This window comes from Dryobates pubescens, chromosome 9, assembly GCF_014839835.1.
Source record: "Dryobates pubescens isolate bDryPub1 chromosome 9, bDryPub1.pri, whole genome shotgun sequence".
NCBI classification, from domain to species: Eukaryota; Metazoa; Chordata; class Aves; order Piciformes; family Picidae; genus Dryobates; species Dryobates pubescens.
Window position 1 is genome coordinate 24,800,340 of NC_071620.1, and position 14,152 is coordinate 24,814,491.

The 14,152-nt window shown below is 35.9% G+C and overlaps 1 protein-coding gene across 1 annotated transcript in view; it reads right to left on the bottom strand.

The window, feature by feature from the left end:
• Positions 1-14,152, bottom strand: part of DNAH5 (dynein axonemal heavy chain 5) — a 115,056-nt gene that overhangs the window by 65,717 nt on the left and 35,187 nt on the right. The window contains exons 22-33 of the mRNA XM_054164273.1: positions 12,919-13,043; positions 10,702-10,903; positions 9,138-9,373; positions 7,592-7,810; positions 6,809-6,871; positions 5,684-5,922; positions 4,582-4,822; positions 3,931-4,130; positions 3,248-3,401; positions 2,442-2,605; positions 1,645-1,801; positions 494-706 (exon numbers count right to left, since the gene is read on the bottom strand). Coding sequence (XP_054020248.1) covers positions 494-706; positions 1,645-1,801; positions 2,442-2,605; positions 3,248-3,401; positions 3,931-4,130; positions 4,582-4,822; positions 5,684-5,922; positions 6,809-6,871; positions 7,592-7,810; positions 9,138-9,373; positions 10,702-10,903; positions 12,919-13,043 — 2,213 coding nt within the window. The remainder of the gene's footprint in view (positions 1-493; positions 707-1,644; positions 1,802-2,441; positions 2,606-3,247; positions 3,402-3,930; positions 4,131-4,581; positions 4,823-5,683; positions 5,923-6,808; positions 6,872-7,591; positions 7,811-9,137; positions 9,374-10,701; positions 10,904-12,918; positions 13,044-14,152) is intronic.

The window sequence follows — 14,152 nt, forward strand, 5'->3', positions numbered from 1 at the left end:
GGTGACTAATTAATGCTTCAACTTAAAATATTTTACTAATAATTCATGAGCTCTTTATTCCCTCTCCAGCAACACTCTTGATCACAAGTGAAGAAGCCTCTACTTAGAAAACAGTTTCCCCTCAGACTCAGCTCCAAATTCTTAGTCTTTTCCCAAATATAAAAATAAACATACAATTTTACTACTTCAGTAGACAAGTATTAAGCATGCAAAGAAATGGTGTTAACTCTTTTGTATTAGCTTAATGCTTGCAGCATTAGTTTTGAACAGTAGCTTTCAGGTAAGTTTTCCTCTTTTGGTCTTAGATTTGTAAAATATAACTTAAAAGACTGAGGTGACGAAGATCAATTTAAATGTCAAATTTGCATTTATAATACTGGCTGGAATTTGATTGTACGAAAACCCCAATACTTAGTATTAAGAATAACAAAAATAATAATATTGAATGTGTTACTTAGCTGTGAACAATTCTTCTGTGATTTAAAGATATTACCTGGGCTGGGTAAGTAGAAAGGAATTCAACCAGCTGGAAACCAGTTTCCTGGATGTGTGCAGCTGCCTGGCGAATAATACAATGCAGTGACAGCTGCGATTCCTTCAACAGAGAATTCAGCCAAACTTCCACGTTACCTTCAGCCATTACAGGTCTAGTCAGATTTATAGTCTCACCTTCTCGTGAAGTAATTGACAGTATACAATCATATATCTAATAAAAACACAACAAGAACACTTTGTTTTTATAGGCTTATTGTTACCTTAACCGTAAGTCTGATTTTCCTGTCATCACTCCAATAAACTTATTTAACTAATTAATACATTAAAGCACCTTGTTAAGTGAAATTTAAAAAACCAATTAAATCTAAATTTAATCAATTAAATTTTTAAAAAATGGCAGGCAGAAAGGCTTTAAACAGAACAATGCCATCTGAACAAGGAGACAAACCCTAATACACTGACAATTCCTGAATTCCACCAAAGTTTTAACAACCAAATTCATTTTCCACTCACAGTAAAGGAAATCTTCCCTCATCACTGGTTGGTCAACATCCTAACAAAATTTACAGCCTTACAATCAAAAATAATGGAAACACAAAAGTTAAAGAACATGGTCAGTCAAACAAGTTTACATGTTTACAAATACAAGCAAAAAACCAAAGCAACTCTTGCTACCTCTTCTTGTAAAGGGTACAACACAATTTTTTCTTCAAACAGTACGATAGAAGGAATAGTAAGGATAACTCAAGAAACAGGTGAGAGTTCAGATACACTTTTTCTTACCATCAAAATGTTAATGTAAAAGTACAACCCACAATCTAAAGATAAAAATATCCTTATAACAAATCAGAAGCTCATCTGAGAGGATGCCAGACTATATGAAGTCACAGAAGACACAGTGGAGTTTTTTATATAACTTAAGTACTGGTGCAAAATTTTGTTTTGTTATTCTATACAGAGTTCTCCTATTGCATAAATTAGAGCATGAAACTAAAGCACAAACGAAGAAAGCCCACACAGCATCAAATAGTTGATGAGCTTGGTAATAGAGTTGAATGCCCTATGCACCCAGGTAGCTTTCTTATTTAACAAGTATCACACATTGCTAATTTGAAAGAAGGTAACATAGAGGTGTTGGGCAGTACATACCCTTTCATGGAACTTTACAGTTTTTATGTTGTCAAAGACATTCAGCAGATGCGCCTTTATATTGTGAGAATCTGATGCCTGGCCAAGAATTTCTAAGAGGGCAGGATCTGACACAAAAAAGAATCGTGGAAATAGGAGGCGTTTTTTCTCCAGGTACCTGCAATTTTTTTTTAAAATGAGGGAGGTGTGGAGAGATAGCAATTAAAGTATATTCATTCATATGTTATTTCTTCTTTACAGATGGCATTTCACATAACACATTATTGCCATTTTTAGCAGTAACAATTAAAACAATTATTATCCATCATATCATCATGTTAAGCACCTGTTTTAAAGCTACTCTATCAGCATCAGAAAACATTTAATGAAAAGCTTTTACTGTTTGCTAAACTATAATCACCACTAAAAAGAAACTAAACAAAAATATTTTTACATTGTCTGTTCCTTGCTATTTAGGTGTCTCATGCTGAATTTCTCCCAGATTAGGGTTAGGTGAAGGGTCTGAACAAAGCATAAATATAGTGTGCCTTCTGGATAGAAAATAGGCTGAAACGAGCCTTGATTTCAGCAGATATAGAAAATGACTGTCAGCTTAGTCACATATCAAATACTTATCAGCAAGCTGCTAGCAATTTCTTTAGAGGCATTATATCATCCTGCTAACTTGTTTGCTCAGTTCAACTGAATTCATAGCAGAACATGACCTGTGCAAAGTCTATGGGACAGTATTCAAGCCATTACTCTTTCCCTCATTGCACAATTCACAATCATCTTCCCAAGACTAGTAGTAACCTTACCCTGTGAGTGATTTCTGACAGATTTCAAGTTGTTCTAGTAAGTGTGGTAGTAACTGTCCCATGACTTCATCTCCAATGCAGCACTGAACAATATTAGATGCTTCATGAGCTCGGGTCATGATCCTCACCCAGGATTTATCAATGTTAGAGAAACGCTTTGCTTCCTGTTGAAACATCATGATTAATGTGAAAAGGAAGTCATGAGGGAAGGCAGAAGAGAGAAAAGGCACTTGCTCACAGAACTGGCACCCAGTAATCTCACCAGTAACTCCATGTCTAATTGCTGTAGTAAAACATACAGCTCTCTGCTTACACAATACACCTTATATTACATTTGATTTGCAAGCCTGCTACTTGCTCTTTCAAACATTCTTAGAGAAAAAGAAAGAAAACTCACAATGCTTGAATTGCATGTCTCATATTTGAAGTTTTTTCTCTAAAAACTAAAGTTAATTTTTAATTTGAAAAGCTATACAGAAAGTTTATGGCAAGGACTCCTAGGTACTATGAGGCTGTGGTACATACTACTAACATAAGTTTAACTAGGCTAGGCTGCTACTAAGCACAACACTTAAACACATACTGGTTAAAAAATTTACAATCCATAAATAAAAAGATCAACTAGCTCACATAATTCATGTTTCTTTCTAACACAATACTTGTGTTGGCATTATCTAACTTCTTAGCAAGACTAGTTTTGTTAAGAACAAAAAAATGCTTCTCTTACTACCTCAATTATGACATCATATTAAAGTTCTTTCCTTAAAAGTTAGAAAACCAAATCGCAAAAAGTCATATTTGAAAACCTTTGGAAGCTGCTTTGCGATGTCACCGCCAACAAAAACAGCTTCTAAATAAATCCACAAATTCTGCACGGTCATCCAGTTCTCAATGATATCTATTGTGTTGGAAAGACTGTGTACCCATTTCTGAATCTGTGTCTTGAAGGGTGCGTTGTATCTAAAATTTAAAAAGAGACAAGTGCTTTATTTCAAGAAGGAAGGAAACATGTCTTTTGAAAGCCAGAACACTACTCAAGGATGAGGAATTTTGCTGGTTTTACCTTTGCCAAGTGAAAGTATATAAACCTATACTTGACTCAACTCAGCTAGTTAGTGCTACAAATAAAATCATCTCCAACTTGCTGCTTTGTAAATATGGTGAATAGCACAGCTCTGATCCAACAGAAGCTGAATAGGAGCAAGAATGGAATTTCATGCCAAGGTTAATTTTCAGCACCTTTCACATGAGGCAATGACATCACAGAGGGCAGACTAGCTGTGCCTGTAATGCCCAGTGTGCCTGCCAGAAGCAGGGAGGGATACAGACATTAAGAACTAGGCCATGAATAGTTCAAAGACAAGCAAGCTCTTACTTTTTACCTAGACATTTATTTTCCTTCTCTTCTGTGAAAGACAAATGTCTTCAATCAAGTAAAACCTCTTGCTTATTTTTTTTATCTCATCCTCCCCCTGCACTTTGCTGTTACCTGTTACTCATGAGAGAGCCAAGAACCATCAAGCTGTCCTCCATGGTAGCAATTGTTTCTGATATGCTGTCACCTCTTAAAAGAAGCTCCCCACGCGTTTTAAAGTTTGTGAAGACAAAAGTTTTGTTGTCCCATTCAGCTATCACTCTTTTTAACTTCTGCTCGATGTCTCTTTCCTTCACAGCACTTATGCAGATATCCTTTTAAACAAATAGGATGTCAAAAAAAAAGCATGAATGGTTTAAGTCTCCAATACACAAATCTAACTTTTATTTCCTTTGATCCTAGCATAGCTGATGAGCAACTATCTATCAAGTGGAAAGATCTACAGACATGAAAACTACCCTAATGATCTGTAGACTGCATAATGGTGTGGCCAGCTTTGGGGGGAATAAAAGAATAATACAGTGATTACTTTTCAAATACTTTTTATTACTTTTCACATGTTGCAAGGCAAGGTAACCTCACAAAATTAACTCCTGGGACAAGAGGAGTTTATGCAATTATGATGTCATTATTTTATGCAGAAAGCTGAAGTAGTATTTTATTTCTGTATTCAATAGAAACAGCTTTCTTTCTTACTACTGTAACTCTGTGTTGTTTGAGCAGATTGTTTTGTTTCATGCATCCATTTCTCTTCCTTCACAATACCTCTATTTCCTCTTTATATTTTAATAGTGGAGCTTCCATTATATTCCTCAGTTTGAATGTTTCACTTTCCACATCAAAGCTGTGTTCAGTGAGATCTGTAATCCGCTTCCAGTGTCTAGGCATCATTGCTTTACTTGACATATGCTCAAGCAATGGGCAACATTCACTGAAGTCCTCAATGGTCTTCTTTAGGTCAAAAAAGGCCTGCCATTCCTTTACACCACGAGGAAGCTTACGGCATCTACACAGAAATCATGCAAGCTTTTTTAAACAATTTTAAATATTCTTTGTTACCCATTTAACAACAGTATATGCTTTTAACAGCAGATCCCAAAACTTCCAAATTCAAGTTACTTGTATTTTGACATTTCTGTATGCAATTCAGCAGTTGAGAAAACCTCTTTCCAGTATATGTCAATGACCAATAGCTGGGCAGGCACCTACATGTTCCCCTTAAGGAATAAAGATGCATAATTATAATACAGTTTGCCCAAGCAATCTTCAAAAGTAATTGAACCCCTTGATTTCCTCTTTTGGTGAGGCTCGTGATAGGCACTGCTCTGTGCTCTAGAAAAAGAAAGGAAAAAACCAACAAGAAAACAGTTCCTCAGAAAATGCAGGTTTAATTCTTTACATTGTTTGCTTCCTGGTTTGATTAAAGGTTCTGTTTATATGCATGCAATATATCCCATATTGTAGGAAAGCTATTCATCAATTCACTAACTTGCCTTAGCCATCCAGGCTGAATTTGTCTCTCAAGAATAGTAATATTACAAGAAACACGTGAAATTTCCCTTCTTGAACAAAAATAAACTGCATTTTTAGCACATATTCCAATCTTATCCAATCTCATCCAATCTGATCTGTTCTAACCAAGAAGCTCCCTAACAAAGAATAATCTTCAACATTTAGTGGATCAGTCTAAACAGGCTCCTTTGTTTTATGAAGTTGGTAACGGATATATTTTTCAAATAAAATTTACATTTTTCATGTTTTGATTAACAAATACATGGTCAGACAAGATTATTGGTGCTAAACAATTAAAATCATATTTTAAAAGTAACAGAAGTATTTTAACAATCTTTACCACAGCAGCACTCACCTGTTCTGAAACTCCTTAAGTTCACTATTAAGTTTTCCAATGTCTAGCTCTGACCAAAGAACATCATAGTAGCCACTGACTGTGTCAATGACATTGTTGTACAGGTTATAGAGTTTCTGTAACAGATTCAGTTGCTTCTTTACTTCGAGCAGCTGAGGATACTGAGTAACAGGCAAACCAAAAAGATCTTCCCCATCAGTACAAGTAATGTATTTCCGAAAGAGATTATCAAATCGATTCTAAGAAAGAAAAAGATTAAACTTAAAATAAACATTCCAGATCTGCCATTTTGCTTAGACCTTCATTAGTGATTAAAAATGTAGAAAGATACATGAGACACTAGCAACTGACAACATTTTTATCAACACTTTTCATAAGAAAAGTAGCTTTTAATTAGCCTGGGGGACACACATTTAGACACAGAGGTCATTTACTCCATGTGGCACCGAATGATAAATGCTATGTTTGCACTTGAAAGAGGTAGACCATAATATGTAAAGCAAAGAAAGGTGGATGCAGCAACTTCTACCTCTCCTAGAGTGCTGTGAAATCCTTTTGTTGAAGGGTTGAAATAAGAATTAATTTTGTATAAGCAGCAAAGAAAAACAAAACTAAATTATCATTTGCAGTATAACTGAGAGAACATAGCAGGAAGGCAAATGAATAGCACTATGGGAAAAGGAAAACCATTAGAAGTCATCATTACAGGAACAGAAATTAGTCACATTACAAAGAAGCATTTCAAGATGGGAAGGAGATTGGACAGAAACATGTTTCTGAGAAAAAGAGACAATTATAACACAAAAACAGCCTATATCCAAATACATAAAACTTGAGAGTAGTCTCTCATTAAGACATTTGATTCTAGTAATTATTAGTCACTGTATATACAGCCACTTAGATACTATTAAAAAAATAATAATAATAGTAATTTCAACCAGCATTCTCACAAACACATAGAAAAAAATATACAAACAGCTTTCACTAACTTAAAACAGAATCTGCCCAATAAGTAAACTCTATGTGTCCTGAAAATGGGTTCAGCCACTCTTACGCATTCTCAGAGCCTTCAGGTGTTAGTTTACTTGCAATGACTATTAAGCAATGTCTTAGAATTAACAGTACCTGAAACATAATAAGTCTGCCACTGGCTTCTTGTGGCTCTAAACCAATCACCATTGGCCCATTCTACAAAAAAAAAAAAAACTATTTTAAATGAAATAGTGAACTATGAGGCTGAAAATAGCCACATATTTCTAATCAACATTTTGTAAATATTAAACTCATTTTTGCCGTTTCAGGATTTCATCCCTATGTCAGATAACAGAATCAAGAGATCAGAGTTACCAACAAAAACAAACATCTTTTATTTAGTTAAATTATTTTTTAAAAAAAATAGTAATAACATTATTTGGGCATTATTTGCCTTTTTAACAAAGAATTTTTCAGAATAGTGTAAGAGCAACACAGCTGTATCTCCTTTTTCAAGTACAAATCAGAATTACTTAGAGGATAATTTAAAGTTGGTTCATCTTGACTCATTTATATTCTATTAAGAAAGAATATAAGAGATTAAGTTATTTGTATTTATATCCAACATTAGAAAATATTTCTTACATTCTAACATAATTACTAGCTAATCCAAAACTTCACATTTGCTCATACTAACTAGCTGTTTATCATAAAACCTAAAAGTTCTGCATCTTAATCTTTAAGAGCTGATTACATAGCATTACATACTAATCACATCCAAAAATTAAATAAATTCTGCCCAGTACTGAAATTCAAATACGACATTAACACGAATAAGCATATTTTTCAGGCACTGGGGGTATATCTCATTAATTAGACAACTGCTCCCGCTACTCCTCAAAAACTCCTCTAATACAACATACCACAAACACTTGCCTGATCATAATCTGCATAGAACTGTGCACACTCTTCAGTAAAAGTCTTCACTGTGATAATAAGCTCTTCTCTGAAATTTGGCTGCAAAGCGGTGAGCTCATTCTGCACTTCATTTGCACGGACAAGCAGCTTTTCCCAAGAGTAGTGCAAAGTGTCTACCTTCTCTGTCTCTTCCTTGGCCACAAGTAGATCATATTTGTTTAACATAGCATAGGATTCCTGTTAGAAGGTTGGATCAAAATGCACAATATAGCAATTACCAGAGTCTGGCAAGCCAATACCAAACTAGAAGAAACATCAAAATGAAAACTAGATCCTATACTCCTTACCTTTCACACAGCATTCTGCTTTCTGATAAATTATTTCCCCTAGTGCAATCTACCTCTCTAAAAAACTATTTCCAGTTAAAATACTCCTTAAGTCTACAGGGTTTTTGTTTCATTTAATGAGATCATCTTTCTGATCTATGTCTTCAAGTATCTGCTTTGACCCAAGGTGAATATTATAGGAGGCAAGCCATGAGAAAACATCTAAGTCTTTCGAATAAGTAAAGCTTCAATGCTCTAAAGACCTTTAAGCCCTTCTTCAAGTTTTCTCAAAACTGTGTGATCTGCTCTATGTGAGCTTCTTCTGGCAGGGGGTCTCTTCCAACCCCTAAAATTCTGTGATTCTGTGATTCATTTCCATTATTTGCATAAACAAGTACATACTACAGTCCATAATTTACCTCAGCTCAGAGAAAACACAGGAAAACACAAGAGCAAGACATCTGTCTGACAGCCAACACAGGTTTCGCACCTCCACAATAAAATATTAGAACTGTCAGTATTTGGTAGATGAGAATTCTTTCTTAAGTTGCTTTGACTAAAAACAATTAAGGACACAACCCTGACAATAAAACTAGGGCCAGGAACCATGAATACGTCTTAGGAAAAAACCAAAATCCTCTACCAAATGACTAATCACTGGTACATTTTGACAAAGTATATCCGCACTTTGGTCAGGGATGCAGAGACATAGTTGCTATATGTTTTTAATTCTGCCATTTGACCAAAAGGCCCTACATTGTCAGATGTTCAATAAATGTGCTCTAGGAAATTAACTTCTTTAAGGAAGCCAATTGTTTATGCTTATTTCAATCCATGACATAGCTGATAAAGCAATGACTCTCATACATTCTCAAATAATCTGCTTAACATTAGCTTTCTCCCCTTCTGTAGGCTAAGCTAAAAAGAGAGGAAAACCAATGCTTTTGTTATACAGATCAAAAAAGTACCACAAGCATTCTTGTGTCAAATATCTCATCTTCCTTTTGGTGAAATAATTTCTGCACTATTCACTAAACCACCTTTCACCTCAACGAATTTACATTTGTCCAAATCAGATTTCCATAAAGAAAATGGTTACAAGAACACAGTAAGTCTGCTACTCACCATTTAACACATATTTAGTTGTACCTTTTCAAAGTACACTGTTAAGATTTAACCTGGAAAATAATTGCTCTGCTGAAACAATACCCATATATTGCAACATGCTTGTTAAGTACCTCAATGGGCCCAATTTGAGAGTCTATGGAGATCTGTAGTTCTCTGATCTCTTTTAAAGCTGACATGGCTACCCTTATATCATCCAGGTCCTTGATGCAGCGATTTAACTTCTTGCCAGTTTCCTCTATAAAAGTGAAAATTGCTTCCATCTCTTTTCTGTACTTCTTATTACAATGACAGCCCAGCAAAGTCATCCAAGCTTTGGTTTCTGCTTTCAATGCTAGCTTCAGATCAGCTAAAAACATTGAACAATTAATAGATATTTAGATATTGTACATATTTTTGAGACATATTTTTAATCTTTGTTCAGTATGTGTTCTCTTCACTCCCAGTTCTGGTCCATCCAGGTACAGAGAAGATAAAAATCACATTGACAGCTTTGAGTGGTTTATGGGATTGCTTGCAATTTTGGATTGCTTTCCTCCTCATTTTCTCAAAATACATTTTCTTTCCTCCTGCAGGACGAGGTTGACCTCCACACTTATTTTCTTATTTGTGTATCATTACACACATTTCTATCCTACACATCACTAATAAACTGGTTAAGACTCTCATATGAGTCTCAAATCTTAAAAAAAAAAAAGAATTAAAAATCTTTAAAAGAATAAAACCAAACACACACTGGGGGAAGTAAGAGTCTGATCTTAATTTTAACGAAACCAAATGGTTCATCAACCATTTAATTTTTATAAGTTTTAGCTGTAGCATCATTGGAACCAAGTGACAAACATTTAGATAGACTATTGAAGACGTGCCGAGTTGCTGCCCAGTTTTGCACAATCCAATTCATTTCTCTACAGTTTTGACATTAAAATAAAATTTCTTCCCCACAGTTCTCAAAAGAAAAGTCAAAAATCAATACCAACACAAGCACTGCTTGAAATTTTAGCTGGATGTCATTTCAAACATGTTACCTCTTCATTCCCTATGCAAATTTCATTTGTGTGTATTCCTTTTTACGGTGTGTCTTCCCATGCTTAGCTCTCTAACCTGGCAGCCTTTTCAATATATTACACACCAGAATTACCTCACCTCCACTGAGTTTCAACAGCCAGCTTGCTCCTCTTACTCTTTGCCTTATGATATAAATAGAGATATTTGGCTGCTGGCTCTTTACTAATGAAGAAAAGATCCTTCTTCCTCAGATTTGACATCCACAGCAAAATCATCTGTATGCATTTCTTACAGCCCATCAAAGTTTCCAACAATCCTTTCTGTTACACTGGTGTAAAATGCTTATGCAAAACTTGGGCAATGTGAAACCTGAGCTACAAAAAAGTGAATATTTGAGGTCTGACAGAAGGATAGGTAAACATCTACCATCCATGTCATAAGTGGGCAGAAGTATTCATGTGGAAGAAAAAATTCCTGAGCCTTACAGATACCCTTGCATTAGTATTCTGTTTGTATGCATTTACAGCCAGAACAGGAAACAGCCATTCTCTCTCTTTCTCTTTTCCATCTTTAACCTAGTTCATCCATCCAAAACTAAACACCATCAGTCCTTCCTGTAGGAGTCAGGAAGTATATATCTCTAGAGAGAAGTGGAAAGCTGAATTCTACCAGTGTACAATGCAATAGCTCCCACGCAGATGTATTCAGGCTCAGAATTGATTTTCAGCTCCAGGTCTTGGAAATACAGAATTTCAGATTCAAATTCAGACAGTAATGGGTTTCCCATCATTAATTTATCAATAGTTTCCTCCTTGTCCCTCTGCCATATATGGTGGTAACAACTAAAACGCTCCAAAGCTGTGAGAACTTCCTGAAAAACATTAGAAGTTCAAAGAAAGATTCTCATCATTATACATATAGCATACTTATAATTTCTCAGCATTTGCTGGTTAGAATACATTACAAACTCCATACTGAGCAAGTTGTGGCACCTCACTAAACTGTAGGGTGTTGGTAAACTCATGCTAAAGTGATTTCCATTAACCTTGCCAGGAACTTCATGCCAATCACATTCAGTCTGTCAGTTACACTATTTTCCATTTAAGCAACTTCTTCAGTCAAGGATACAGTACACTTACCACAGAGATGTTGAGGTTGAAAGAGACCTTTGAGATCATCAAGGCCAACCACTCATCTTGATCTCACAATCCCACCACTACTGCTAAGCCACTACCACTAAGCCATGTCCCTAAGTGCCACATCCATATATCTTTTTAATACCTCAATGGATGGTGACTACCATTTCCCTGAGCAAACATTTCCAATGTTTGATAACCCCTTCTGTGAAGAAAGTTTTTCCTAATATACAACCCTGAACCTCCCCTGGCACAACCTGAAGACATTTCCTCTTGTCCCGTCACTCACTGCATCTGAGACGAGACCCACCTCCACCTTGCTCCAGTCTCATTTGAGGTTGTTGTAGAGGGCAATGAGGTCTCCTCTCAACCTCCTCTTCTGAAGACTGAACAAACTTAGTTCCCTCAGCCATTCCTCATAAGACTTGTGTTCAAGGCCCTTCACCAGCCTGATTGCTCTTTGGACACACTCCATAACCTCAATGTCTTTCTTGTAGTGAGGGGCCCAAAACTGAACTCCATACTTAAGGTATGGCTTCACCATGGTTGAGCAGATTGTGACAATCACATTCCTAAACCTGCTGGCCACACTAGTCCTGATGCAACACAGGAAGCCTTGTTTGCCACTTGAGCACACTGCTCGCTCATATTTAGCCAGCTGTCAATCCAGATCCTTCTCTACTGGGCAGCTCTTAAGCCACTCTTCCCAGTTCTCTGGCATGGGTGAAGGTGTCATGTTTCAGATGACATGGGTTTATCCATTAGTTTCTTTATTATTTTTATTCCAGTTCTTCATTCATTGTACTATTCTATTAAACTCTCCTTATTCCAACATGAGAGGTTTTGCATTCTGCTCCAAATTTCTCCTTCCCATCCTTTTGTGGGGAGGGGGCAGTTGTGTAAGTGGCCATGTGGTGTTCAGCTATGGCTGGGCTTAAAACCACAAAAAGGGGATAACTCACATCATGACATGATAAACATAGTGCCTGCAGGCATTTAAACCTGGTTAAATGAGAAGAGTTTCCAATTACAAAAAAAATGAGCATCAGAATGCCAACACAGCTATAACTATCCAGCAATGCCATCTGCATCTTAGTCTTCAGCACAAGCCTGTATGTCATTGTACTAATTATGCCTTAGTACAACTTAAGTTATATGGCTTTGCACCAAAAATTTCCACCTGACAAGGCTCCATTGTAAGGTTGGACTGATCTCAGAAGGAAAATATGTAGATTTCCCCAAAGACATATCAGTTTGATACCTACAGTTTATTACAGAGAGTGTAGAATAAGAAAAGGGCAAAGAAATTATGTGTATTGACATAAACTTCCTAATGAGCAAGAAATCATGTTAACTTTATTAGAATGTTTATGTCACAAAATTGTATTTAACACATTGGAACAATTACTGCAAATTATATATGGCATACACATCACTTAACTATACCTTCAGCTTTTTTATGATGTTTCACCAAATAAAGATATGGGGTTTAGTCTGACTTAAGTTTTACTTTATGTAATATTCAAAACCTCACAAATGTTTGAGCAGAGTACATTTAATTCACATTATACTTTCAAAGTATATTTGGAAACTAGCAGCTACATGATTCCTATCTACCATCCTGTATTTTTCCATTCATATGTTTAATCAGTTTTAAATACCTACCCTTATGGCCTAAGGATATTAAGTTACACATCTTAATGTTAATTCCTTGGACAGTGATATCAAATGAACATCTTGATTGTCTTACCTTTTTTGTAGACTTAATAGTAGTGCTCAGTAAAGAGACTAATTTAATAATTTCTTTGTTCTCTGAAACACTCTTGAAGTAGTTCTGGCTTTGCATCGAATCAGACAAACTGAGTGATGCCGTGTCTGATACACTACCTATAAAGGTAGATTCAAACAGAAAAGCAGGTTTAGGACAAGCAAATTCCTACAGACAAAAACTACTGTCCTATTTTTCAACATGCATGCACTTTAAATGTGTGTTCTTATTAATCAGAAAGGCAACCATAGAATAGAATAAACCAGGTTGGAAGAGACTTTGAAGATCATCGCGTTGGTGGATAGTATAGCTAACACAAATTCATAAACTTCTCTATTTTAGGAAATCTGCTTCATCTATGGACTCTGTCAAACTTGGAACAAGTTCCAGTCCAATCTTTCAAACATAATCATTCCCTTTCTCTGATCCTTCTCCAAGGTTTATCCTGTACAGTTCATCCAGCTAATTTACTGATATGTAAGCACTGAACAAATACATAGATATTTTTTATTTTATAAAATAATGTGGGGAAGCTCATGACTGACAATTGAAAGTACAATTAATATTAAATCCAAGAAGATTATTATAATCAGTCCTCAATAGGAAAGAAAGGGAAAGTACATTAGTAGAAAATGCACACAAGATTGAAATTACACCATTTATTATTACATCTCAGGCAAGAGAAAGCCTTAGTTTTGAAATAATTTCATTACTTAACCAGTCAAAGTCTTGGTTTCCTACTTTTTAGATGCATAAGAGGGAGCTAACCTAGAAAGACTCGATATATCTTGGAAGTACCTGAAGTGCAACAAGGAACAATTAATTTGGCTTGATTCTAAACCATTTCCAACAAGAATCACAGACCTTCAAGATCACTGACCCCAATCATTAGCCTAACCCCTAAGCACTACGTCTATGAGACTCTTGAATACCCCCAGGGATGGAGACTCCACCACTTCCCAGGGCAAGCCGTTACTATGCCTGACAATCCTTTCAGTAATGAAATTCTTTCCAATATCCAACCTAAACTTCTCCTGGCACAACTTGAGGTCATTTCATCTTGTTCTATCACTTGTTACATGGTTGAACAGACCAGCCTCCACCTCTCTATGACATCCTTTGAAGCAATTGTAGAGTGTTAAGTTCTCCCTTCAGCCTCCTCTTCTTCAGACGAAACAAACCCAGTTCCTTCAGTTGCTCCTCATAAGACTTGAGA